We start from the raw sequence: 23416 nt of genomic DNA on the forward strand, positions 1-23416 counted from the left end.
TTACCTTTGTATGTATAGTTCACACCAGGCAGCACTTTCCCTGTCAAGGAAAAAATAAGGGCCGAGGCGTTGCGCGGTGTTGCTTGGAAGCCTGCCTGATGCGCTCGGGTACACACAGGTAGTCCGACCCGCGGTCCGTGTTGCAGAGATCTCCGGATGCTGATCTCATTTTTAACACCGCGTCGTTTTTCTCCTCTTTCCCCTGCCCTTTTGCCTTCGGTGCAGTTGGAAACCCGGCGGTGCCGACCCTGCGGCTGTGCCGACCCTGCGGCCGCGCAGCCGGTTGTGGCAGGGTGGACCGTGGAGAGAGGGGAGCCCGAGCCCCCCTGTGCCACTTGCCAACGGGGGCACAGAGTGACGTGACGAATGACGTTTGGGCTCGGGCTGGTGAGTTTTACGGACCCTGTGTAGCCGTAGCGGCTGCGAGTCGAGGAGCTGGTGTTTTGGGGCTGCAAAGCTTGGAGAAGGACGGGTGGAGCCCAGCGCTGCCCCAGGGTTGCAGGTTGTCGTGCTGGGGCGTCGGCGCTTGGTGCTTTCTGGATCCAGAGGCCGGTTGCTGGTAGGGCAGGCAGGGAGATGGCTTCCTGGCAGCTGGGACGGTGCTGTCGGGGTGAGCTGGAGCCCAGGAGCCCTGCGGCAGAGCTTGCGGCCAGCGGTGCTTCGTGCTGGGGTGCTGCCGCCCCGTGTGCTTGGGCACAGGTGCCTGCCGGGTGCCCAGGGTGCTGCACCAGCTACCGCCGCGCTCCCAGCCGCCTCCTTTTCTCCTCTTCCCTTCTTTCTAATACTGAACCTCAGAAATTGGTTGCGTGGATCACGGCTGCCCTGTTGGCCAAATTCATTCTTGCTCGTGGGACCTCGCTGGATGCGGCTGGTGAGGATAGCGCCGCACGGCACGCGGTGCTCCCGGCTGTGCCGCCTGATGCCAGCCCTATGCCTGGCTGGGGGCAGCCCTGCCATGCATGCTCCGTGTGCGCTCCACACGCTCTCCGCGTTCGCTCCGTGCGCCCTGCATGTGCGCTCCCTTGTTTGCAAGCACCAGCCTGGCTCAAATTGCTTTTCTGAGCTGTAAAACCTAGATGGAGCCAGCAGGGTGCTGCTGCCAGCTCGGCGGGCTCGGCCGGAGAGGAAGGGGCAGCCCTGCCTCTTGCAGAGGACCGAGGCCTTGGCTCGTGTGGCGCCCGGTGGGAGCCCAGCCCCCCTGGGGCTGGCCCCGGTGTTTGCACCCATGCGGAGATCAGAGAAGTCTGTAATCCCATGGAAAGATCGTGCCTGGGTCAGGCAGGAGGAGTTGGACAGTGCTGTGCTCAGCCCCCAGCCCCCAGCGTGCCCCTCTCCTCCACAGCCTGGGAGAAACGGGGGGAAGCTCGGAGAGGCTTCGTCTCCTGGCTGGGGACACACAGCTGCGTGGGTCCGGGGCTGGGGACGCATGCTGCGCAGGTCCGGGGCTGGGGACACACAGCTGTGCGGGTCTGGGGCTGGGGACGCACGCTGCACGGGTTCGCAGGACTGGTCTCTGCTGGGGCTGCTCCGTGGTGGGAAGGAGCCGCTGGTTCGGCGATGCCTGACTTGCTTTTGGGTTGGGTGCCGGCTCTTCCTGCCGCCATCCTGCTGCTGCCTGCCGGCACCGCGGCCTCTTCTGCGGGGGATTGCGTTTGACGTGCAGCTCATGGCAGAGCCGTAAGCCAGCCCGGGCTTAATGCAGTTGGCAAAGTCGATCCTCGAGCACAAGCTCGCAGGGACGTGGCTGGAGAGAGATTCAAGTGCCTCTTCCAAGACCTCTGTGCCTTGCTTGCACCTGCTGCCCCGACCTTTCCCAGCAGGCGGGAAGCCCGGCTGCCCGCGCCCACGCGCCGCCTCTCTGCCCGCAGCTGCCGACCCCGGGCTGGCGCGGCCGGGGTGAGGGGCTGGCCCCCATGGACGCCCGCTGTCGGCGCCTGGTTCTGCTTTTTCTCTTCAGTCTTGCCGGGTACACGTGCTGGTTGGATGTCTCAGCTGCTGCTTTTGGAAGTGGAGATGTAAATGCGATTTGGCTCCTCTTCCTCTGCTGGCGTGGCGTGGCTGGGGGGGGCGGAGGGGACCTGCTGAATTCACGACCGCTTTTCAGCCCCCTTCGCCTCTTTCTGCAGCACCGGCTCTTGCTCATGCGGCGCTCTGCAGCCGAGGAGGTCTGGGAGCACGTGGAGCACCAAGCCCTCGGCAGGGTGCAGGCAGAAGCAGGCAGCACAGGCTCACCCTGCCGGCATCTAGGCAGCCACGCGGGTCCCCAGCGGGAGAGCACCCGCCGTGCCGGGACACCTCCGCACCCGGCTCCCCCCTCGCTGCCGCCAGCTTTGCAGCTGGTTGAGGAATTTTCCACGGTCCTTGCACCAGGGACCTCGAGGGTTTCGCTCCACCACGTCGCAGTGGCTTCATAAGAGCTGGGGGGGGGTCCTGCCTCCCCCTGCCCGACCCCCAGCTCCTGCCTTGGCACCGTGGCCCGTTGCTGGACCCGCAGCAGCGGCGGGGACCGGGGCTCACCGCAGGCAGAGCAGGATGGGCAGTTTGTCGCAGCGGCCGTGCCCCGGCCGGAGCCAGAGCGGTTTTTCCCTCATCCCTGCCTGGGGCCACCGGGTCAGGGTGGGCGACCGGGGCCGGGGCCGGGGCCGGGGGGGCTGCTTCGGCTCCATGGGGATGAGACGGGGCTTCGGGGCCTTCATTCGACAGCACAAGAAAGCGGCCACAAGTAACACCTATATTTTTAACTAATTTCCAGCCCTGCTCTTTCTTTTGTTAAATAACCTTAAATTAATCCCTGTAAGCACGGAGAGACCTTTAATTAGCTGCGTAAAGCAAGAAAAGTCCCGTACTCTCTTCTAACCCCAGTGCTGGGAGGCTCGGGAGTCCGCCGGGGCAAGTTTTCCTCCCGGTGCCACTCCTCCCGGCCACGTACGTCGGTGCAGGTACCTCCCAGGCCGGGTCCCACCTTCTCTTGGTGCCGGTCCGACTTGCGTGGCGGCGCGTGGGCTGAGCGGCGTGTCGAGGCTGCCTGGTCTGTAACGCACCCGTGTCTTTTTTACGCCATCGTTTCTGTACACGGTGCTGGGCACCGAGGGCCCTGCGCCGCGGCGGCACCCCCTCCTTTTGGCTGTACCACTTCCCGCGGAGGGAGGCAAAAAGCGAATCCAGATGCGATTTTCTACCGTTGCATGTACAGAGCTGAGCGCCGGAGCGATGCTGTTGTCCCTCAGAGATCGTGTTTGTAAATAAATTTTAAAAAGAAGAGAAAAAACCCCAACTTGTTTGCGACTCGGCTGCTTCGTTGGCTCTTCCCGCGGGCTCACCGTGGCGCTGGGTGCGAGTGGGGCTCTGACCAGTTCCCTTCCCGGGGGGGCCCAGACCCCACCGGCCCCCTTTGAGGTTTAGGGGGACCTGGGTGCATTTGTGGGTGGTCCCGGGAGTCCCGGTTGCGCCCCTGGGACCCCCGGCACCACCTGGACCCTGGGGTCCCCCGGTACCAAGAGGGTGCCTTGGCCTGGAGCACCGTGGAGAGGGGGGCTGAACCGGGCTTGGGGGGACCGAACCGGGGCTGGGGGGGGGGGCCGAACCGGGCTGGGGGGGGCGGCTAACCGGGGCTGGGGGGACCGAATCGGGGCTGGGGGGGGCGAGCCGGGCTTGGGGGCTGGACTAGGCTTGCGGGGGGCTGAACCGGTCGGGGGGGACCCGGAGCTTAAGGAGGGTAGAGCCCGGGCTGGGGGGGGGGGGGGGGGTCCAGGCCGGGCGGGGCGGGGGCCGGGCGGGGGCGGTCCCCGCGGGGGCCGGTCCGCGCCGGTGCCGCCCCCACCTGCCCGCGCCGAGCGATCCCCGGCGGCGGCGGCGGCGGAGGAGGAGGAGGAGGAGGAAGGCGGCGATGGCGGCGGGGGGGTCGCGTCCGCGGGGCCGCCGGGCGGCGGGGGGGTGGGCGCCGTGCGCGGCGCTGGCGCTGGGGTGGGCGCTGGGGTGGGCGCTGGGCGCGGCGCCGCCCCACCGCTGCCGCCCCGACGCCGCGCTCCTGCCGCCGCCGCTGCGCCGCCTGGCGGGGGCCGCGCTGCTCCGCGCCGCCGTCCCGCGCCTCGGCGGCGGCTGGAGCCCCTGCCAGCTCTACCGCTACCGCCCCACCGGCACCGGCACCGGCACCGGCACCGGCAGCGCCCGGCCCAACAGCACCGGGCCCTGCACCCGCGGCTGGCACTACGCCCTGCCCGCCGCCGGCCTCCGCTCCAACCTCGTCACCCAGGTCGCGGGGGGGGGGGAGGAAGGGAGGCGTGTGGTTTCGGGGGGGTCTCAGGGTCGGGGGAGGCTGGAGGAGGGGACACACACACACACACACCCCTGGGGCCTGGGGGGGGTGTCCTGTCGTTCTGGAGGGGGCTGGGGGGGTCCCCTGGATACAGGAGGGGTCGAGGGGTGGGGGGGAGGTTAGGGGGGTGGATGCCTGGGGAGGGGGGAAAGGGGGCTGGGGACCCCAGCAAGAGTCCTACGGGAAAGCCCTGGATGTGCAGGGGGAGCACCGCGGGGGGGGGGTGTCTGGGGGGAGAGGGAGCTTGCTTGGGGGGGACCAGGGGTCCTGGGGAAGGGAGAGGGGTCCTCGGGGGGAGAAGGTGGGAGACCCCCGTGGAGGGACTTTGGGGGTGGCTGGGAAGAGCCCTGGGGGGAAGGGGTGTTGAGGGGGGACAGGGGACAGAGCTCTGTCAGCACTGTCCCTCCACATCCAGCCCCACATTTCTGCTTGTGGGGTGGGGGCTGGCCAGAAGCCCCCCAGGCAACTCACAGGGCTCCTGACCCCCTCTGCCCCAGCCCTGCGGGCAGCGGCAGGGGGGGGGGTGTCTGCTGGGACGCCCATGCAGACATCTCCCCGCCACGTCCCCCCTCACACGCAGTGGGACCTGGTGTGCGCCTCGCGCTGGAAGGTGCCCCTGGAGCAGACCACGCACTTGCTGGGCTGGACACTGGGCAGCGTCGCTGCCGGCCTGGCCTGCGACAGGTAATCGGGGGTCCCCGGGGCAGCTCCCCCCGGGCAGGGGGACACCGTGCCCAGCCCTGCTCACAGCCCATCCCCCAGCAGGTTCGGCCGCCGGCCTGCCTTCGTGGTGTCCCTGGTGCTGGCGGTGCCCCTGGGCCTCGGCGTGGCGCTGGCCGCGGACTACGTCATGGTCCTGGTCGCACGGCTGCTCTTCGGGGCGGCGCTGGCAGGCGCCTTCCTCTCCCTCTATGTGGCACGTGAGTGTGCTGGCGGGGTCTGCGGTGGCGTGGGGACTGAGGACGCTCTGGGATGCAGGATGCTCCAGGGTGCAGGATGCCCCGCGGCCGTGGCACCCACGGTGCACCCCTCGCCCCCCATGCCAGGGCTGGAGCTATGTGACCCCCCGCACCGGCTGGGGGTGACGATGGTGGCCGGCTTCTTCTGGATCGCCGGGGAGCTGCTGCTGCCGGGGCTGGCCGTGCTGTGTCGGGACTGGCGGGTGCTGCAGGGTGCCGTCACCATGATCCTGGCTCTGCTGGCTGCCTGCTGGTGGTAAGGACCCCCCCCCGGGCCGGGGGGCTGCGTGTGCAGGGAGGGGGCTGCCACCCGCGGCGGGGCTGAGCTGTGCTCAGGGAGCGCCAGGGCAACATCCCAGCCCGGCACACCCTGCCCGGCGCTGCGGTGGGGATCAAAGATTGGCCGGGGCTCTCCAGGTGGAGTGTGGGGACTCCCCCCGCCCTGGGTAAATGTTTGCTCAGGTTTGAAGTTGAGGGTTTCTGGGCAGTGTCACTTTGAAGCTGGGAAGGGGGGGTCAGTGCTGGAGGGGGGCCAGGCCCCTGGGGAGCCCCGTGACACCGACACTTGCGGCCCAGGTGCCCTGCGCTGCTGCTGGAGTCACCGCGCTGGCTGCTGGCGACGCGGCAGCTGGAGAGGGCCAGGAAGACCCTGCAGGCGCTGGCCGAAAGCAGCGGCTCCGACGACAGCTCCTGCCACCAGGAGAGCCTCCTCGCAGGTGCCTGGCAGGGGCTGCTGAGGGCAACGCGGCTGCCGGGCCCCCTCCCCAAACCTGCAGTGCCAGGGGCGGTGGGACGGTGCCGGCTCTAACCCGGGTCCCCCTGTCCCGGCAGAGCTGGAGTCCCTGTCTGAGGGGTCCCCGCAGCCCCGGTACCACGCCGTCTGCGAGATCTTCGGCACCAGGGTCATCTGGAAGAACAGCGTCATCCTTGGCTTCGCGGCGTGAGCAGGCGGGGGGGCGGCGGCAGTTGGGGGGTGGGGTCCCCGCTCACGGCCCCCTGACCCCCCTCTCCCGCAGGTTCATTGGCTCCGGCATCCGCCACTGCTTCACCCGCAACCTGGCCCCCCACCTGCCCCGCTTCTTCTCCTCCTACTTCGTGCTGGTGGGCACCGAGGCGGCTGCCTGCCTCTTCGTCTGCCTAACGGCCGAGCGCTTCGGGCGCCGCGCCATCCTCCTGCTCTGCACCGTCCTCACCGGCATCTCCTCCCTCCTGCTGCTGGCCCTCACCCAGTGTAAGGGTGGATGGGGGAACCCCCGCCCGCCCTGCGGTGGGATGTGGCCCCCGGCTGGGGGTGGGAACGGGATGCTTGGGGGGGTGTGTATGCAGGATTTGACCCCCGATGGTGCTTTCCCCCCCTCCCATCAGACCTGCTGGACCTCATTGTCCTGACCCTGTCTGTGGTGGGCATCACCGCCTCCCACGCCGTCGCCATGCTCAGCATCTTCTTCGCCAGCGAGGTCCTCCCCACCGTGGTCAGGTAGGGGGGGAGCTGCCACCCTCCCTGTGCCACGCTGGGGTGGGGGGACACCCGGGCAGGGTCCCCCGGGTCCACTCTGAGCGCATTTCCCCTGCAGGGGTGCCGGGCTGGGCCTCGTCGTGGGGGCCAGCTTCGTGGGCAAGGCGGCCGCCCCCATCACCGCCATCCCCAACAGCCGCGGCTTCTTCCTGCACCACGTGGTGTTCGCCTCCTTCGCCATCCTCGCTGTCCTCAGCATCATGCTGCTGCCAGAGAGCCAGGGCCGCAGCCTGCCCCAGTCCCTGCAGGACGGTGAGAGCCAGCGCCGGCCCCCCCTCTTCCACCGGCCCCCCCGCGAGGACCACCTGCCCCTGCTTGCCCCCCACGGCATCCCCCATGACTACTCCCGCCTCGCCGCCTCCACCAAGAGGATGCTGGGCTCCCCGGCTGTTCCCCGTGAGACGTAGCTGTGCCTCCCCCAGGGTCTCCCTGCTGCTGGGGGGCTGAGCACAGTGCCAGGACCCCCACGGAGCACCAGGACCCACATCCACGGGTGCTTGTGGGGACGGCGGGGTGCACCCGGGACATGTGCGATAGCTGGTGTGGGGGGCAGCGCACCCACCCCACGGCGGGGCCGGATCCTGCCCCAGGAGGAGCTGTGCTGGGAGTCCTGGGGCAGGGGTGATGCCCCCCCGGGGTGTTTGTGGAGGGCGCTCGCGGGCTGCCAATAAAAGTGCCTTGTTTCTATGGGCGGCTGGCGCGGTCGGGGGCCCCGCACGGCACCCCTGCCACCGGCCCCCTTCTCTGGGGTCTTTATTATGGGAGACCTGGGGGACTCCTCACCCCCCTGGCTCTGCAGGGTCTTTCCCCGGGGTGTCCCCCCCAGGGCTGCCCGTGCACTCGGCCTCTGCCTTCCCGCGGTTTGCTGGGCGCCGGGTCCGCGGGGGTGTGCAGGCGTGCAAACCCCTGCACTGGGATCTCTCTGGGTGCACACGTGTGTGCAAAGCCTCTGCATCTGGGTACCTGGTGCACACGCGTGTGCGATGCCCCTGCAGCCGGGCATCTTGTGCGTGTCCATGTGCAAAGCCGCTGCATCTGGGCATCTCATGCACACGCGTGTGCAAGCCCCCCGCCGCCCCCGCCCCGTCCCCACTACTGCCCGTAGAGGTCGGCCAGGCGCCGGAAGCGCGGCCCCCACTCGCTCAGGTAGTCGTAGTCCTGGTCCTCGTCCGTCAGGCTGGAGACGATGGAGCTGAGGGGGCTGGCAACGGAGCCCGAGCCCTCGTAGTCGTAGATGAGGGCCGTGTCGTAGGGGGGCACGCTGGGGTCGCTGTCGGCCGCCTCCAGCCCCTGTGGGGACAGGGGGGCACCGTCAGCCCGGCTGGGGTTGGGGGGGGGGGGCAGGGTGCAAGGGGGGTGCCGGGCCCCATCCCCACCTCGTTGATGAAGTCCTCGATGTCGGAGGGGCTGCTGGGCAGCTTGCGGGGGGCTAGGGGGGTGGCGGAGCTGAGCGGGGCGTCCCTGCGCACCGGCGGCTTGGCCCGGGGCGGGAAGAGCTCGGGGTGCCGGAGCTGGTTGATGTCATATGCATCCTGCGGGGACGGGAGGGGGTCAGGGGTGCGGGGCTGGGGCGGACCCCCCCACCCCTCCCCAGGACCCCCCTCCGGGTCCTGCTGACCTGGTCCTCCTCGCCCCCGCCCTGCTCGTCGTAGTTGAGGATGTTGTCGCGCATGTCGTCCCGTGAGCGCTGCAGCAGCCCCTTGCGCAGAGCCCGCCGGCGCCCGCGGGCCCGCGCCGCCCCCAGCCCCGCCAGCACTGCAGGCAGAGGGCGGGTGGGCACGGGGTGGGGTACGGGGGCCTGGGGCACACGGGGCTGGGGTGTCTGGGCATGGGGCGATGGGGGTGCTGGTTGGGTTGGGATGCAGTTGGTGGGGCTGGGAGAGTGGGATGGGGATGGAGGTAGGGATTTGGGGGGGGGGGGGACAGGCGATGAGGGAAATGGTTAGGGGGGGTCTTGGTAGGGGTCAGAAGGGGTTGCTGGGGGGGGGGGTGTTTGTTGAGGGTCATGGGTAGGGACTGGATGGGGTGGCCAGGACCAGGATGGGGTGATGGGTGGGGTGGGGAACGAGGTGACGGAGCGTGCTGGTGGGGTTCGGGATGGGTGGCCAGGGCCGGCACTGCGTGGTAGGGCACGGGACTGGGGTGCCGGGTGGGGGCAGGATGGAGGGGCCGGGAGGGGTGGGGGTGAGGATGGTCGGGGGTCTCACTCACCAAGGAGGAGGATGCTGCTGCCGAGGATGATCATGAGGGCCCCGAGGGTGATGCCGGCCCCGGCAGTGGCTGCGGCCAGGACACCGTCCTCGCAGGTGCCGTCCCGGCCGCAGTGGCATATCGAGAGGTTCAGCAGCTGCTGCCGCTCCCGCAGGGGGGTCCCCGAGTCCCGGAGCAGCAGCGGGAGCGAGTAGGGCCCCTCAGGCAGCTCCACCAGCACGGCCAGCACCGCGTGGGTCACTGCAGGAGGGGCGCGGGCAGGGGGTGAGCGGGGTCCCCCCCCGGCTCCCCCATGCAGCACCCCCCCCCTGGCCAGCCCTCACCATTGAAGCGAGTGATGCTCCAGTTGCGAGCGAGCTGGGGGTGCTGGGGGCTGAGCTGGAAGTGGAAGGGGGCACCGTGGGGGGGTCGGTCATCATCCGTAGCCCCCAGGAGCAGGCTCCCCCCACGGCCCGGCCGGCCACAGACCACCCCGGCCAGCGGCTGCAGCAGGGGCGCATGGTCGTTCACCTCCAGGATCTCGATGGAGAGGGTGCCGGTGGCAGAGAGCGGGGGCTCAGCTGGAGGCACAGAGCAGAGGGGTCAGGGGGGGACAGCGGGATGGGGGGGCCACAGCAGGGGGGGGCCACTCACCGTCATCGCGGGCGAGGACCAGGGCGATGTACCAGCCGCCCTGCAGGAAGGCGGAGGGGTGCAGCAGCTCCCGCTTGGTGCGGACAGTGCCGGCATGGGGGTCCAGCTGCAGCCAGTCCGCTGGGTCGTAGAGCAGCGCGTAGCTGTGGGCGCAGGGGGGGTGCATGCCATCACCCCCTGAAACACCCGCCGCGGGCTGCACATGCAGGGGCCCAAAGGCGGTGGGTGCTGGGAGGCGATGCAAGGGGACCGGGTGCCGAAACCTGTGGCCTGGGACTCACGTGAGGGTCTGGAGCTGGCGGGTGTCAGGGTCGCTGGCGGTGTAGGTGGTGACAGGGGTGCCCGGGGGGACCCCCTCCAGCACGCTGACCCGCCGCGGGTTCTCACGGAAGACGGGCGCCTCGTTCACGTCCCGCACCCGCACCCACACGGTAGCCAGCGCCCGGGGGCTGGTGGGGGCCATGGGCTCCAGCGGCCGCTCGTTCTGCACCGACACCGTCAGCTCGAAGCGGTCCCGCACCTCGTGGTCCAGCGGCTGCCGAGAGGGGCCACGGGTCAGCCGAGCCATGGGACCGCCCCCCCCATGGTCCCCCAGCTGCCCCGTGCCCACCTTGGCCACAGAGAGCACGCCGTCATTGGTGTAGGGGTCGGTGCGGATGGTGAAGGCGCCCTCGGGGTCGCCCTCCAGGATGGTGAATTTGGCCAGCCAGTTGAGCGAGCCGGCCAGGTCCTTGTCGTGCACAAAGACCTTGCCCACATCCACGCCGGCCGCCTGCTCCTCCACCTCCATGGAGAACTGGGGGAGAGCGGCATGGGGCTGGTGTCTGCCCCCTTGGGATGCTGCTGCCCCCGGGGCGGGGGGGACTCCCACCCCGCTGACCCCCACACATCCCCCCACCCATCCCTGGCCACTACCTCCTCCTTGGTGAACTCGGGAGGGTTGTCATTGATGTCCTCCAGGTAGATGACGGCCGTGGCAGTGGTGGTGAGCCCATCCCCGGACATGTCGGCTGCCTGCACCGTCAGGTTGTATACCCCCACGGTCTGCGGGGAAGGAGGGGGGGGGCGGTGCTGAGACCCTCCAGCCCATCCAGGAGCCCAGAGGTCCCCCAGCTGCTGGCCACCCACCCTGTCCCCACGCCTGGGTCTGCTCATGGCTGGAGATGTGGTTTCACCAGCTGGGGGGCTCTGGCTGCCCCCAGTCCCAGTGCCGCTCCGGTGCCACCCGCGCCCCCCATGCCCGCTACCTCGCGGTCAAGGCCGGGCCGCGCAGTGCAGATCTCGCCGGTGGTGGCGTTGATACTGAACATGCCGGCAGCGCCCTGCTCCAGGATGGAGTACCGCAGCACCGCGTTGTCTGTGTCGGGGTCATCGGCGTCGGTGGCGTCTGCCGTCATCACGCAGGTCCCTGCGGCCACAGGAGCGCCCCAGTGGGTGCCGGCGTGGGGGGCTGGCTCAGCACCCCCCCAGCCCCGGTCCCCCAGCTGGACCCACCTGGCTCAGCCCCCTCCACCACTCGCCCGGTGAAGACGTCCTGCCGGAAGAGCGGCCGGTTGTCATTCTGGTCCACCACGATGATCTCCAGGTCAGTGGGGTCCTCCAGCGTCACGCCGCCCAGGTCCAGCGCGAAGGCTTTCAGCTGTGGGCGCAGAGCGGGTGGGTCGAGGCCTGGCTGGGGGGGCTGGGGAGGGGGCTGTGGGCGGCTGGGCAGCATCCTTACCCGGAAGCGGTCGTTCTCCTCCCGGTCCAGCATGGCGTTGAGGAAGACCTTCCCAGTGAACTTGTCAATGGAGAAGATGCCCAGGGGCTCCTCGTCCACTCCCGGCCCCTTGATGCTGTAGATCACCCCCCCGGGCTGCTGCTTGTCCGACTTGATCTGCCCCGGGGAAAGCAGGGCTGGTGGTCCCAGGGCTGGGGGGTCTGTCCCCCACCTGGGGTCCCCCTCTGCCCTGAGTCTCCCCCCATGCCATGTCCCCCTCCTGGGGTGCCCCCGTGCAATCCCCCTACCCAGGGTGCCCCTCACCCAGGGTGCCCCCCACCCTCTCTTCCAGGCAGCAGGGTGGGGGGCTCCCTGCCTACCTGCACCAGAAGGTGGGGGATGCGCTTGTGGTTCTCTGAGACGCTGATGGGGGGGATCACCCAGGCCCTCTTCACCCGCCGCGGACCCTCGTGCTGCCGCCAGGCCTGGGGGCTGCCCGGGGCTGCAGCACCTGGCTGGGCTGGGCTGGCACCCTGTGGGGAGACACAGTGCTGCTGGTGACCCCAAAACCTCCGGAGTGGGGTGCAATGCTGGGGAAGTGGGCAGGGCCTTGCACCCCGGCTGGGTGTGCGGTGTCAGGATGCACGGTGCCGGGGTGCACGGTGCCGGGGTGCACGGTGCTGGCACCCCCTGATGGGGTTGGGTCTGGGGGAGCGGAGAGGCCACGTAGCTCCCCCAGGAGCTTCGTGTCGGTGGTCCCCTGACATCCTGCTGTGATGGTGACGGGTGTGCCGCCGGGCTCGCCGGGAAGGGGTGCCCCACAAACGACCCCGGTGGTGCCCCACGCATGGCCCCACCTCACGGCCAGGCTGTGCCCCGCGGGATCCCCGCGGTGGGGACGAAGGGGTTACCCCGGGCTGGCAGCGCCTGGCGTGGCCCCAGCCCACGTCACCGTCACCGCATGGATGTGGCAGCGAGGGCGGAAGGGTCAAGAATCAGTTTAGGCTGCATGGGTGGCCCGGCTGGGGCACAGAGCCGGGGTGCTCGGGGGGAACAGGGAGCTGGGGGGGGCTGGGATGGAGCTGGGGGCTGGGAGGGGGGGGATTAGGAACGGAGACTGGGGGAGCACGAGTTATGGGGGGGCTGCAGTGGGGGTCGGGGAGCTGTGGGGGCTAAGATGGGTTTCGGGGCCGTGAGCGGCTGGGGGATCAGGGAATTGGGGGGGTGGCGTGGGGGTCCGGAGCTGTGGGTAGCAGGCGTGGGGGCTGGGAGATGGGGGTTGGGAGGGGGCAGGGGGCTGTGGTGTGGGGCTGCAGCTCCACGCAGCCCCCCCCACCCCTCGGCTCTATGCCACGTTCCTCAGGGCTCACCCTCGTCCTGGGCCCTGGGGACACGCGCTGTCCCCTCCCCAGGGAGGGAGCACATCTGGGCAGTGCCAGGCCGTGCAGCTGCGTCTGCACCCATTCATGTCTGCACCCATCTGGCTGCACTGCTGGGTGCCGGGGTGCCCTGGGGTGCCCCAGGTCCCCGCGTGTGCACCCTGCCCGGGGTGGGGGAGCGGGGCAGTGGGGATGGCTGTGCTGGGGGTCCCTGGGGATGGTGCGGGGCTGTGCAGGGGAGGGGGCTGTGTGCCGGTCCCACGGGATGGGCAGGACAAGGGGCTTGTTTTGAGGTTGTGACGGGAGCTGCCTGCGGCCTCCAGCTGTCCCTCTGCCCTCCCCAGGAGAGACCCCCCCTTCCCTGGGAGGCTGCTGGAGCTCGGGGCGGATGGGGAGGGTGGTGGTGGGGCGATGGGGGCCCTGCTGTTGGAGGGGCCTGCCCTGCAGGTCCCCTTTCCTTCCGCTACCCTGAGCACCCGGCTGTGGGGCCCAGGCCAGAACCCCAACAGCCCCATGTGGCTCAGGCCTGAGACCGCGGTGAGGGGCTCTGGGGGAACATGCATGGACAGGGGGGTACAGAGGGGTCTGGGACTGCAGCTGGGGTGGGAAAGGGGGGAGCAGGGTGTTTCTGAGTGCCTAACCCTCCCCCAAATCCCATCTGCCGGTTCACAAACGCAGGCAGTGCGCCGGAGCCGCAGGCTCCCCCCTGCCGCCGCCATCTGTGGGGTGGGAAATGCCCCAAGAGGGGCACCAAGCCCCCGTCACCCCCATCCCCATCCCCACCAGCCCCAGGGATGTGCCTCCGTGGGGTCTGGGGTCCGGCTGCTCCCCGGCACCGCATCCGGGCTCCCCATCGCAGCCGGCCCTCCCAGGGAACGGAGCCGGGGGGTCCCCATCCCCATCCCCACCCCTTCCCCATCTCCCCGCGCCCCTTACCCGAGCGCAGAGGGGGGCGAGCAGGCAGGCGAGGAGGAGCGGGGGGCCCATGGCGGAGCGGGGCGCAGTCCGGCCGCCAGCCCCGAGCTGCTCGCCGGCCCCGAGCTAAAATAACCGCGGGGCTGGCTGAGTGACAGCACATGTGCTGCCGAGCGGGCCGGGCCCCCCCCGGCCGGGCAGCTGTCCCCGCCGCCCCCCCGGCCCGGGAGCCCGCACCCCCTGCCCGGCGGGGGCCCGGCGGGGGCCCGGCGGGGCGGGCGGCGGGGGGGGCCCGGGGGGCTCGGGGGGGTGCGGAGGGGCGCGGGGGGGGTCCCCGCTGCCCAGGGCGGGGGGCCGGGGGTGCGCGGCCCCCGGGGCAGGGCGGGTGGGAACGCGGCAGCTGTCGCCGGGCGCGACTCGGGGATGCCGTGACGGGGCGGGCGGGGAGGGAGAGACCCGGCCCCGCCGCCCCGCCACGGCTGGTCCGGCACCGGGACCGGGACCGGCACCGGCACCGGGACAGGGATCGGCACCGGCACCGGCACCGAGACCGGCACCGGGACCGATTCTGCCCGCCCGGCTCCGCCGCGCCCCCCGTCGAGGCGAGCCCGCCCCGGGCCCCCCGGCCGCTCCCGGTGCCGGTGCCGCTTGCGCTGGTGGCGGGGCCGGGGCCAGCGAGGCCTCGGGAGAGGGACGGCAGCGTCCCGCGGTGTCCCGGCCCCGGCGGGTTCCCACGGGGCGGAGCGGCCCCCGGCTGCTCCTGAAGTCCCGGCAAGGCCCCCGGCCCCCCCGCTGCTCCCGGTCCCCGGTGCCGGTCCCGGCGCTGACCCCCGACCCCCGCTGCCGGTGCCGGTGCTGCCCCCCCGACCCCCGGGCCGGTCCCGGCACTGCCCCACGACCCCCGCTGCCGGTGCCGGTGCTGCCCCCTGACCCCCGGGCCGGCCCCGGCGTTGCCCCCCGACCCCCGCTGCCGGTGCCGGCGCTTCCCCCCCGACCCCCGGGCCGGTCCCGGCGCTGCCCCCCGACCCCCGGTGCCGGTGTCGGTCCCGGCGGCGCCGCGAGGCCGCGGCACCAGGTGGCAGCAGCGTCCCGGCCACCGGCCCCGACACCGGCGGTCCCCGCCGCCCGGGGTGCCGCAGCGGGGACCGCCCTCCGCCCGCCGGCGCGGGGTCCCGGGGGTCCCGGCTGCAGCAGGGGTAGAAAGCCGCCACGCCGCCCCGGGCAGGGCGGAGGGGGGCCGGGGAGGCTCCTCGCCCTCCCGGGGAACCAAGCCCTGGGCCTGGCAAGGGAAGGTGCGGCGTTTCGGTGGCGCTGGTGGCCTCGCCGCGTCCCGCTCGGCCGCTGCGGGGACCCCTGCCCGGCCAGCACCGCTCCTCTTCTTGGGAAAAAAGTGCCCTTGGTGCCCTCCCGGTGCGGGGCATCGTTTGGAGCGTGGGGCACTGGCACGGGGGTAAGGCACAAGGTGTGGGAAAAGGGACACGGGATGCAGGAGGCGGGATGCAGGATGTCTTCTGTCCATCTGCAGAAGCTGAGAGGTGGTGGCAGGGCTGTCGGTGTCCCCAGGGACAGCGGGAGGGGACATGGAGCCGCGCCATGGAACGTCGGGCACCGCTGACCTGCGGCGTGGCTGGGCCCTGGCGCGGGCAGCGGCGCTCACTTGCCCGTCTGTCTGTCTGATCCCATCCGTCCGCCCCGCTCGCCCTGCCACCCTGCATCAGTGTCACGGCGAGGAGCTGCCCCGGTAGCGCTGGCCGGGGGGTCCTGGCGGCTGCCCCTGACCCTAACGCGCCATGGCAGCGGGGCGGCCGAGCAGATGTTCCCTGCCACCGGCACCGTGGCGCGGGGGCGGCGGATGTGATGGGCTCTGACAAGGCGCCAGTCCCTGGTCGTGGTGCCAGTGCTGCCGGCCACGGGAGCTACCTGGTGCCCGTGGCATGGCTCTGGCTGTGGCATGGCAGCAGGACTGCCGCCCCTCCCCCCCCCCCCAACCTCTGACCCTGCACTGCCACCCCTTGCCCCTCTCCCCCTGCAAACTGGGGTTCCCACTGGGGTGCAGGGACTTGGGGTCCCACAGATGCTGGGTCCTAATGGAGCCAGCCCAGGCCTACGACTCCCCTTGCCGTGCCAGGTCGGAGAAGGGGTCACCCTATTTTGGAGGGGCCAGGTCCCTCCCCTCCCAGCTGACACCCTCTGATCTACCCAGGCCAGTGCAAGAGCTGGTTTTGGGACCAGTTGTGCCCCCACTGTGGGTGATGGGACCGGCCGTGTCCCTAATGTGGGTGCAGTGGGACCAGTTGTGGCCCCAGTGCAGGGACTGGGGGGGGGTCTGGGGCAGTGCCCCATCCCCACCATGCCCAGCGATGGGGAGAGCGAGCAGCCGGGAGCGCAGAGCCGAGCAGCGAAGTGCCAAATGCCGGTGCAGCAGCCATAAAGCCACTGGAGCTTTGGCTTTTATATGGCAATAAAAGATAATGTCAGCTATAAAGCGCGAGAGCAGGTCCCAGCGTGCTGAGCCGCCCGCTGCGCCCGGGGCAGGGGCGAGCTTGCTGGGAGCAGCTGGGGAGGCACGGAGGTGTGGGCAGCCCCCCGCTCCCTGGGGACACCCCGGCAAGGTGATACCTTGCTCAGGGCGAGCAGGTCCCTGGGTACCCCAGGGTGGGCTGCGGCGGGGCGGGGGATGCTGCGGGATGGCCAGCATGAGCAGTGGGGCCGGCGTTACATCCGACGCATTAAAGATGCTACTTTGGGTTGTTGTTGTTTTAATGGTTTTATTGTGCGATGCCGGGGACGGGCCTGGCAGGCCTTAATGAAGGAGATTGATGGCTTAATAGCCAGTAGCCATTACGGGGTAATTGAATGGTTGTGTACATATGATCAGACCGTCAATGCGGACGTGGCTCGCAAGCGAAGCACCTGGAGCTGCGGGGGGGGACACGTGCAACCCCCTCCCTGCACCCCAGACAGATACAGTGCAGGGGTGACAAAGCCCATGGCCTTGGGGACCCCTGTCCGTCCCCGATGTCTGGGCTGTGTAGGTGTCCTGGGGCCACATCCAGTGGTGAGGGGATGGAGCAGGTCTCCAGGTTCATCCAGTGGCACCGGGTCACTGAAACCCATCTCCGGCAGGCTCAGCTCCCAACCTGGGCTCTGGGGCACCCAGACCAGGGTGCTTTAATGAGGCTTTTAATTAACAGGTCCCATCTATAGGGATGAACAGCAGTGGGGGAGTGGAGGTGGGAGCCATGGGGGTCTAGCATGGGCGGCAGCCCCAAACTGGGGGCTGCGGCCGCCGGCACCCGAGGCCTGTGCCGCCGACCACCCTCCCTGCGAAAGCCGCCACCGAGGAGAAAACCCGGCAGAGTCGCAGCCGGGTCCCCACGCCGAGGTGTGAGTCAAACTACTCATTTTAGTGTGTGACAGCCAGGTGTTTTACAGTATTTGCTACCTGTGATCATCCATCAAAGCAATCGATAGCGTTCCTGCAGAGTTTTATTAATGATCTTGTCACCGGGCTGGTGCTGGGTGCCTGGGGTTGTCGAGAATGATAGATCATTAAGAGCTTTTGCTGCTCTTTATTCTCCAGTGACCTTGTCTTTCTCCATTGTTGCTTGCTTAAGAGTTATGAATGTGAGACATGATAATTTGATATTGATCTATTTGGTAAGTTAAAAAATTTACTGCATCGTTGATGTTTTAACAAAGGATCCGCTCGGTCCCTCCTGCAGACCGATGAGAGCCACTGGTGCTCGGCTCTGCACGCCGCAGCGAAGGGGGCAAGCTGGGCACCGTGCCGCTGCGTCCGTGTGCCAGAGCGCTGTGCTTGCCCGGCGTGGGACGGTGAGGGGTGGCTGCGTGAGCTCTGTGTGTCCCTGGTGTCCCTGGGGGGGCCCCATCCCAACCCCTCCTGAGCCCGAAGTACCAAAATCCAAGTGCTGGCACTGCCCTGGGAGATGCTGCCGTGGGCAGGGTGCAGGGATGGACAGAGCGGGCGCACGGCTGGACCTGTCAGTGCGGGCAGGGTGGGGTGGGATGGAGGGGCTGCAGCGGAGGAAGCCTGTCCCCATCCGTATAGCCTTCCCCTTTCCCGTCCTCTCTTGTCCCCGTCCCATCCCTGCTCCCTCTGCCCAGCGCCACGTGTCTGCCAGCTGTCCCCTCCATGTCCCCTCCATGTCCTCTCCATGTTCACTAATTGTCCTCCCAGATGTTCGGGGCTCCACTGACCCCAACAACAGTATTCAATATAATTACTTGTGCTCCCCAGTCCTCTTGCCCTCCCTGGTGCTCCCAGGATCCCATCAGCTGGCAGGGAAATCTGGGGCTCCCTGTCACCCCCTTGGCACTGGACAGGACCGGACCAGCATCCCTCTGCCACGCTGCCCCCCCAGTGCACTGTCCCCGCACCGGGGATGGACCCACTGGTCAGGGAGCTGCAGGGCACGACCGCCATCCCCCCCACGGTGTTATCGATCCCCATCGCCCACTGCTGCGTAGCCGGCAGCTCACACTTGAAGTCAAACAGGGACAAAAATCCATTTATAAAGGTAGGGTTTATTGATACCGCCTGTCCTCCAGGAAATCGATGACCTTCAGACGTGGGCGCTGGTGTCAGCGCACACACACACGCACACACACACACGCACAGGCACGGGAGCGCACATGCAGTATAATTCATGCTGCATCTGCTCCCCGGTGCCTCCAACACCCTGCTTGGCTCTGCCTCCACCCCACGCCGGACCGTGTGCCCACGGTGGCTTGCACCCCTCGCCACGCTGCGGCCACGCCGTGCGCTCGCCCTAGCCAAAAACTGAGCCCATCTCCAACTCCTGCCCGGCCGCGCCATTCCTCCAGGGAGAGAACCCATCTCCCTGGGCTCTCTACACATTATTCAATGCTTCATGGCTCTCCTATCACACTGAAGTCACTGCAAGGCCCTGGCAGCCGTCCCTGCCCCTTCCTCCCCCCATCCTCCCCCCTCCGTTATGGGACGGTCGTCGCAGGCAGAGGAGCGCTCCCCGGCACCAGCCAGGGTGGCGGGGCTCTGTCCCGGTGGTGCCGGCACCCCTGCCATCGCTCCATGCCAGGGCCCAGCTGGCGCGGGAGCACCTGGGTGGGGGAGATGCACTGGGTTGGTAAGCACAGCCGGTATTTATTTATTTGTGATTTTTTATTTATTCGTCACTTCTGCTGGGAAATGGGAGGCGGCGCTTGGTGGAGCAGGGAGGTGGATTGTACCGATTCACAGCAGGTTATGGGGCATCCCACGGCGAGCTGGATCCCACCGGTGAGGGGATCCACTCGCTCTCTCAGACTCCCCCTTTCTACAAACCAAACTATGGGGAAAGTTGCCGAGTCGGTGGGAAAGGGCAGAGAGGAGGCAAAATTACCAGCCATCACCGCAGCTGGCTGAAGACAGGAGTTTAATCTAAAGAGTAATTTCATCTGGCGATGAGTTTCACGTGGCCTGAGGCAGAGCTATAAAGGGAACGGGGGTGAACATCCAGAGGCAGATGAAGGCAAAGCGGGGGAGCCCGGACAGCCCTTCTCACCCAGGCAGAGCGGCTCTGGTGGGCTGGCAGGACCCACCGAGGGCCAGTGGAATTTGTCTGCCCCCGAGCAGCTGCTGCTGGGACCAGCTCGGGGTGGATGCGGATGTGTTCGTGGTGTCTGCTTTTCACCTGCCTCCCACCGCCTGTGTGGCAGCTAAATAGAGCAACCTTGCCAGCACATGCCTGCTGCCAGTGCTGGCGTAGGGGGCAGTCCTGGCCCGGGACCCCCAAGTGTTCATCCCACGCTTTGCTTCTAGACCCAGGACTGCCCCGAGCCCCCTGCAAATGGCTCCTGCCCAAGGAAAGTGGCCCTGCAGCTCTGGCTCAGTTCAGCCAAAGAGACCACGTGGGATGAATCCTACTTTTACTGGACTTTATTCATGGACCGGACTGCAGTGAGCCCAGACCTGCCACTGCTAATCACCGCTGGTACCTTGTCAGGGCCGTTGTAGAGGGAGAATGGATGTGGTGGAGGATCAAACACCCCTGGGCTCCCGGTCCTGGCCCAAGGCCATGCCCTAGGCTGGGTAAAAGCGCTGCAGAAGCTCCTTCTTGTTGACTTTTCCCATCTGATTGCGCGGGATCTCCTCCACCACGATCAGCTCGGTCGGGATGGTGTACGGTGCCATGGTCTCCCTGCAACGCAGAAGCCCAGTCTGTTACGGCTGACAGACCAGTGCTTCCAGCCCCTCCGTCCTACAGAGCCCGTCCTGAGACCTCGCAAACGCTGCCGAATCCGGGCGTTTGCTCCCAGCCGTGGCTCTGCAGGCAGCGGGGCCGCAGGCAAGCGGCTTTGGTTGAATGCAGACCATGCCCTGGCTCTCTCCTAAGGGCTCAGCACAGACCCCGGGCGGTCGCACCGTTCACGCATTTCTGTGCTGCAGAAGAGGTGGGCTGGAGAGCAGCCCCTCTGCAGGACAACTGTCCTGGGAGCACCCACAGCCGTGAGCAGCCCCACCTGGGGCCCCCACCCACGCCCCAGGAGCCCATTTAGCCTCAGCCCTGGGCCCTAGCCCCCTCCTGAGCTGTGCTGTGGGGTGCCTGCTCCCAGCCTGTCTCCGCAGAGAGCTGTGTTGCCATCGGCTCATCCCTGGAGGGGCCCCTCAGAGGTGCAGAGCTCATCTCCAGTTCTGTCCTTGCCGCTGTCTCCTGGGAGGACTTTGGCCCCACGCTGTAGCTCATCTCTGGCCATGTTTTGCTCCTGCCTGTGCTCCCTGGTTGCACCCTGGACCTGGCTCATCGCTTGCTGTGTTTTGGGCTGGCGTTGGACCCCGTTACCGGTAGCCAGCTCTGCACGCCGTGCTCAGCCCCCTCGGTGAGGGCGCTGGCTGCGCTGGGTCACCCTTGGCTGCCCGCTTCCCTGCCCTTCGGGAGCAGCTGCCCTCGCTGCCAGCCCTGCCACGCAGCACCCCGTGAGTACAACATCACCCACCCGCCCCTTGGGAAAGGGGCACAGAGAGCCTTCAGCAAGCGAGTCGGAGGCAGAGCCCCTGGTGTGGTCTCATTGATCCTCCTCGTTAGAGACGGCACGGGAAAACGGTGCAGCGGCGTGACGGATGCTGAACCCCCATGTGTCCTGGTGCCAGTCCCTGAGGACCGAGACCATAGGTGAGCCACCTCCCCGGCGCGTGCCGGTGACTTGCCAGCGACTTCCAGCCACGTGCTCCGGCCCACGGGGGGGTCTTCCCGCTGCAGGAGGGAGTCTGAGCGCCGAGTACTGTCCCCGTGCCCTTTGATGAGTGCGGAGGGAGGGGGCTCTCCTGCCTTCTGCTGCCTGCGTGTCACCAACCTGGGGCCGTGCCCAGCTCCGGCAGCATCCTGGCACTGACTCTAATGCGAGGTGCCAAGTCTGCTGAGCCCTTCAACCATCGCCTGGCCCTCTTCCCCCCGCCCGCCACCAGCACCCCCTGCCATATGGATGCCTCGAACTCGGGACGGCGCCTGTTGCCGGGAAGCACGACTGGAGGCGAAAGCGGCAAAATGAATCACTCTGAAGAGGGACATGTGTCTCCTGCCAGGGAGTGTGAGAAAAAGGGCCAAACGAATGTAAGTGACATAAAAAATAAAGGGGAGAGACAGGGCGAGAGGGAGAGGCAGGCGGGGGGAGCTGGAGCTGCGCCTGGAGCCAGCGCTGGACAGGGAGCAGCAGCCCTGGAGGAGCCCGGGTGGGCGGCCAGCCCCTCCGACCCTCTGGGGGCTTTTGTTTCAAGGGCTCCTGCCTTTGCTCTGTGCGGGCAGCACAGCGTCGTGTCTGCCCACAGAGCTGGGGACGGCGATGGGAAGAGACGTGCAGGGACAAGGGGGACTACCCTGGGCAGGCGGGGGAGCACACGGGGGGCTGAGCGCAGCCCCCTGCCCTGTGCCAGGGACCCCCAGAGCAACACCCGGGTGATCCGCAAAGCGCAGCCGTGGACGGCGGAAGAAGGGATCTGCTGGGGTCACCGATGTCCCTGCCAGGAGGCTTAGGGATGAGCAGCCACCGCACGGCATGGTGAAGATCTCTTTCCTGCTCTCCATTGCTCCTGCCCCGTTCTGAGGCCACGAAGGGTCCCGGATGGAGAAGTCCGGAGCACCAGACCCCGTACCGACCAGGACAGGCTGTGTCAGGCCAGGAAGGGGCATCTCAGCTTGCAAGAGGACATCAGTAAAATCAAGCAAAAGCTGCTGGTGGCCGTGGGCTGCCCTGGGAGGAGCAGGACTCCCAGGCGACCAGCAGCCAGAGGGTTAACACGCGCACAGCAGCAGGAGGGACACCCTGGCACGGTCTTGGCCCCTCTGCCTGAGCAGCAACCTGGTGTGGGTTTGGTTTCTTTGTTTTCTTCTCTTCCCCCACTACGTAACTGTTTAATCAGAGCAGCAGCCGGCCAGCTAGCGTCTTCCTTGCATTTGCTAAATCGCAGTTCCCCCAACTGCGATTTTTGCAGATCCAGGGGAAATCTTTAATTGGCTGCTGCGCAGCCCCTGATGAAACAAGGGCTCCTGCCGCTTACAAAATAGCGCCAGCCTCGCCAAAAATATCTGCAGCCTGAAGGAGGGAGTTGCCAGGAAAAGAAAGAATCTGCTATTAAATATTTTGCTAATGGAATATTAGCGATAAACCTGGTGATTCTGCTTTCTGGCTCCCGCCTGCTTACGTTCACATGGCTGATGCCCGAAACCTCGGCACTGGCCACTCTCCGACCAATTTGAATGAGGAGGCGCGGGTTTCCACGCTGAAACCTTGCAGGATGGCAGGTGGCTGCTCTGTGCCTCCAGAAAGGCACAGATCATTAGTAGTGCGGTGATGCTGAGCAAGGTCCATGAGCTCTGGTGTCTCCCCCCTCTCCAAACCCCATGGGAGAGGTCTCGGGGGGGGGGGGGGTTAACTGGGGACCCGGCTGGGCCAGCTTCCAGCGGGTAGGAAGGCAAGCAAGGAGCGACTGCAGCAGCACCGGGGAAAAGCTGAGCAAATGTTCTTGCTGCTGAGAAAACATGAAGCTTCCCCTGCCCTGGTGCTTGCTCTGTGCTTTCTGCCGGCGGCTGGGCTCGGGGCTGCGGGGTAAGAGCCACTTGGCCACACTGTGCAGGTCGTTTATCAAAGGCACTTTTGGGGTGAGAGGCCCATTTATTTCCATTATCCCGCCTGCTTGGCGACCTCCTGGTTGGAGCTGTGGTCTTTTCTCCATCCCCAGAGCCTGAGGCACAATGCTGCTGCTGGCCACCCCTTCACCCCTCCTCTGACATGTCCCTAATGAGGGTGCTGCAGGCTTTGAGCCTGCTTTCCCCATGCTGTGCCACCCGCCGGGCGCTGCCCCATGGCATCTTACCTGGCCCAGTCCTTTAGGTCCTTCACGGAGAGCATCTTGCCTTTGCGCAGCTGCACGACAGCACTGACCCGCTGGCCCCAGACCATGTCTGGAGGCCCGATCACGGCCACGTCTGCAGAGAGAGCAGAGGACTCGGCCTGAGAAACCCGAGCCATTTCTGGGGTCAGGAGTGGGGTAGAAGAGGGGCTCAGCACTGCTGGTAGGTGCCAGCAGCAGCAGTGTGCGGGGAAGAGCAGTGCCTGGAGGAAGATGCCATGGGATGTTAGTACAGGAAAACAACGGGACTTTTGTGCCAGCACAATTTCCAAGAACAGAGCTTTTTGCCAAGGAAAAGGCAGGAAGCCCCATGGTTTGAGCAATTTAGAGTCAATGGGGAGGAATATGATGTACAGAGTGGTGTGGAGCCGGGGACACCGCTTCCATCCCCTCATACAGGG

The 23416-nt window shown here is 67.7% G+C and overlaps 3 protein-coding genes across 5 annotated transcripts in view; 1 reads left to right on the top strand and 2 right to left on the bottom strand.

Annotated features, from left to right (window-relative positions):
* Positions 1-3886: 3886 nt before the first annotated feature.
* SLC22A31 (solute carrier family 22 member 31) lies at positions 3887-7477 on the top strand. Of its 2 annotated transcripts, XM_076348905.1 has the most exons (9): positions 3887-4252; positions 4896-4999; positions 5081-5235; positions 5362-5530; positions 5851-5990; positions 6106-6214; positions 6291-6505; positions 6640-6751; positions 6849-7477. In XM_076348905.1, the coding sequence occupies exons 1-9, from the start codon at positions 3887-3889 to the stop codon at positions 7195-7197; spliced, it is 1719 nt and encodes a 572-aa protein (XP_076205020.1). In that variant the 3' UTR covers positions 7198-7477. The 2 variants fall into 2 exon arrangements, with proteins under 2 accessions (XP_076205020.1, XP_076205022.1); XM_076348907.1 differs by lacking the exon at positions 3887-4252 and having other exon boundaries at positions 4831-4999; positions 5078-5235.
* Positions 7472-13746, bottom strand: CDH15 (cadherin 15). The gene is made up of 14 exons (XM_076348904.1): positions 13649-13746; positions 11714-11866; positions 11355-11510; positions 11129-11273; positions 10882-11042; positions 10550-10678; positions 10245-10430; positions 9916-10169; positions 9635-9777; positions 9325-9561; positions 9002-9241; positions 8409-8545; positions 8167-8322; positions 7472-8080 (listed from the first exon to the last, which is right to left on the bottom strand). Exons 1-14 carry the CDS (start codon positions 13697-13699, stop codon positions 7883-7885), a joined length of 2346 nt encoding a protein of 781 aa, XP_076205019.1. The 5' UTR covers positions 13700-13746; the 3' UTR covers positions 7472-7882.
* A 5026-nt stretch (positions 13747-18772) lies between these two features.
* The window catches only part of ACSF3 (acyl-CoA synthetase family member 3), a 68561-nt gene continuing 63917 nt past the window's right edge, over positions 18773-23416 (bottom strand). For both annotated transcript variants that reach the window (XM_076348910.1, XM_076348911.1), the window contains exons 9-10: positions 22980-23091; positions 18773-19809 (exon numbers count right to left, since the gene is read on the bottom strand). In XM_076348910.1, coding sequence (XP_076205025.1) covers positions 19692-19809; positions 22980-23091 — 230 coding nt within the window. In that variant the 3' untranslated portion in view covers positions 18773-19691. The remainder of the gene's footprint in view (positions 19810-22979; positions 23092-23416) is intronic.

Source organism: Aptenodytes patagonicus, chromosome 11 (genome assembly GCF_965638725.1).
Source record: "Aptenodytes patagonicus chromosome 11, bAptPat1.pri.cur, whole genome shotgun sequence".
NCBI lineage: Eukaryota > Metazoa > Chordata > Aves > Sphenisciformes > Spheniscidae > Aptenodytes > Aptenodytes patagonicus.

Excerpts from the sequence above, each read along its gene's own strand:
- SLC22A31 (XM_076348905.1), top strand. The coding sequence starts at position 3,887 with ATGGCGGCGGGGGGGTCGCGTCCGCGGGGCCGCCGGGCGGCGGGGGGG. Across the intron at positions 5,531-5,850 it reads CTGCTGGCTGCCTGCTGGTG|GTGCCCTGCGCTGCTGCTGG; the intron begins GTAAGGACCCCC and ends CTTGCGGCCCAG. Across the intron at positions 6,506-6,639 it reads GCTGCTGGCCCTCACCCAGT|ACCTGCTGGACCTCATTGTC; the intron begins GTAAGGGTGGAT and ends CCCTCCCATCAG.
- CDH15 (XM_076348904.1), bottom strand. The coding sequence starts at position 13,699 with ATGGGCCCCCCGCTCCTCCTCGCCTGCCTGCTCGCCCCCCTCTGCGCT. Across the intron at positions 11,511-11,713 it reads TCCCCCACCTTCTGGTGCAG|ATCAAGTCGGACAAGCAGCA; the intron begins GTAGGCAGGGAG and ends TCCCCGGGGCAG. Across the intron at positions 11,043-11,128 it reads GGTGGAGGGGGCTGAGCCAG|GGACCTGCGTGATGACGGCA; the intron begins GTGGGTCCAGCT and ends CTGTGGCCGCAG.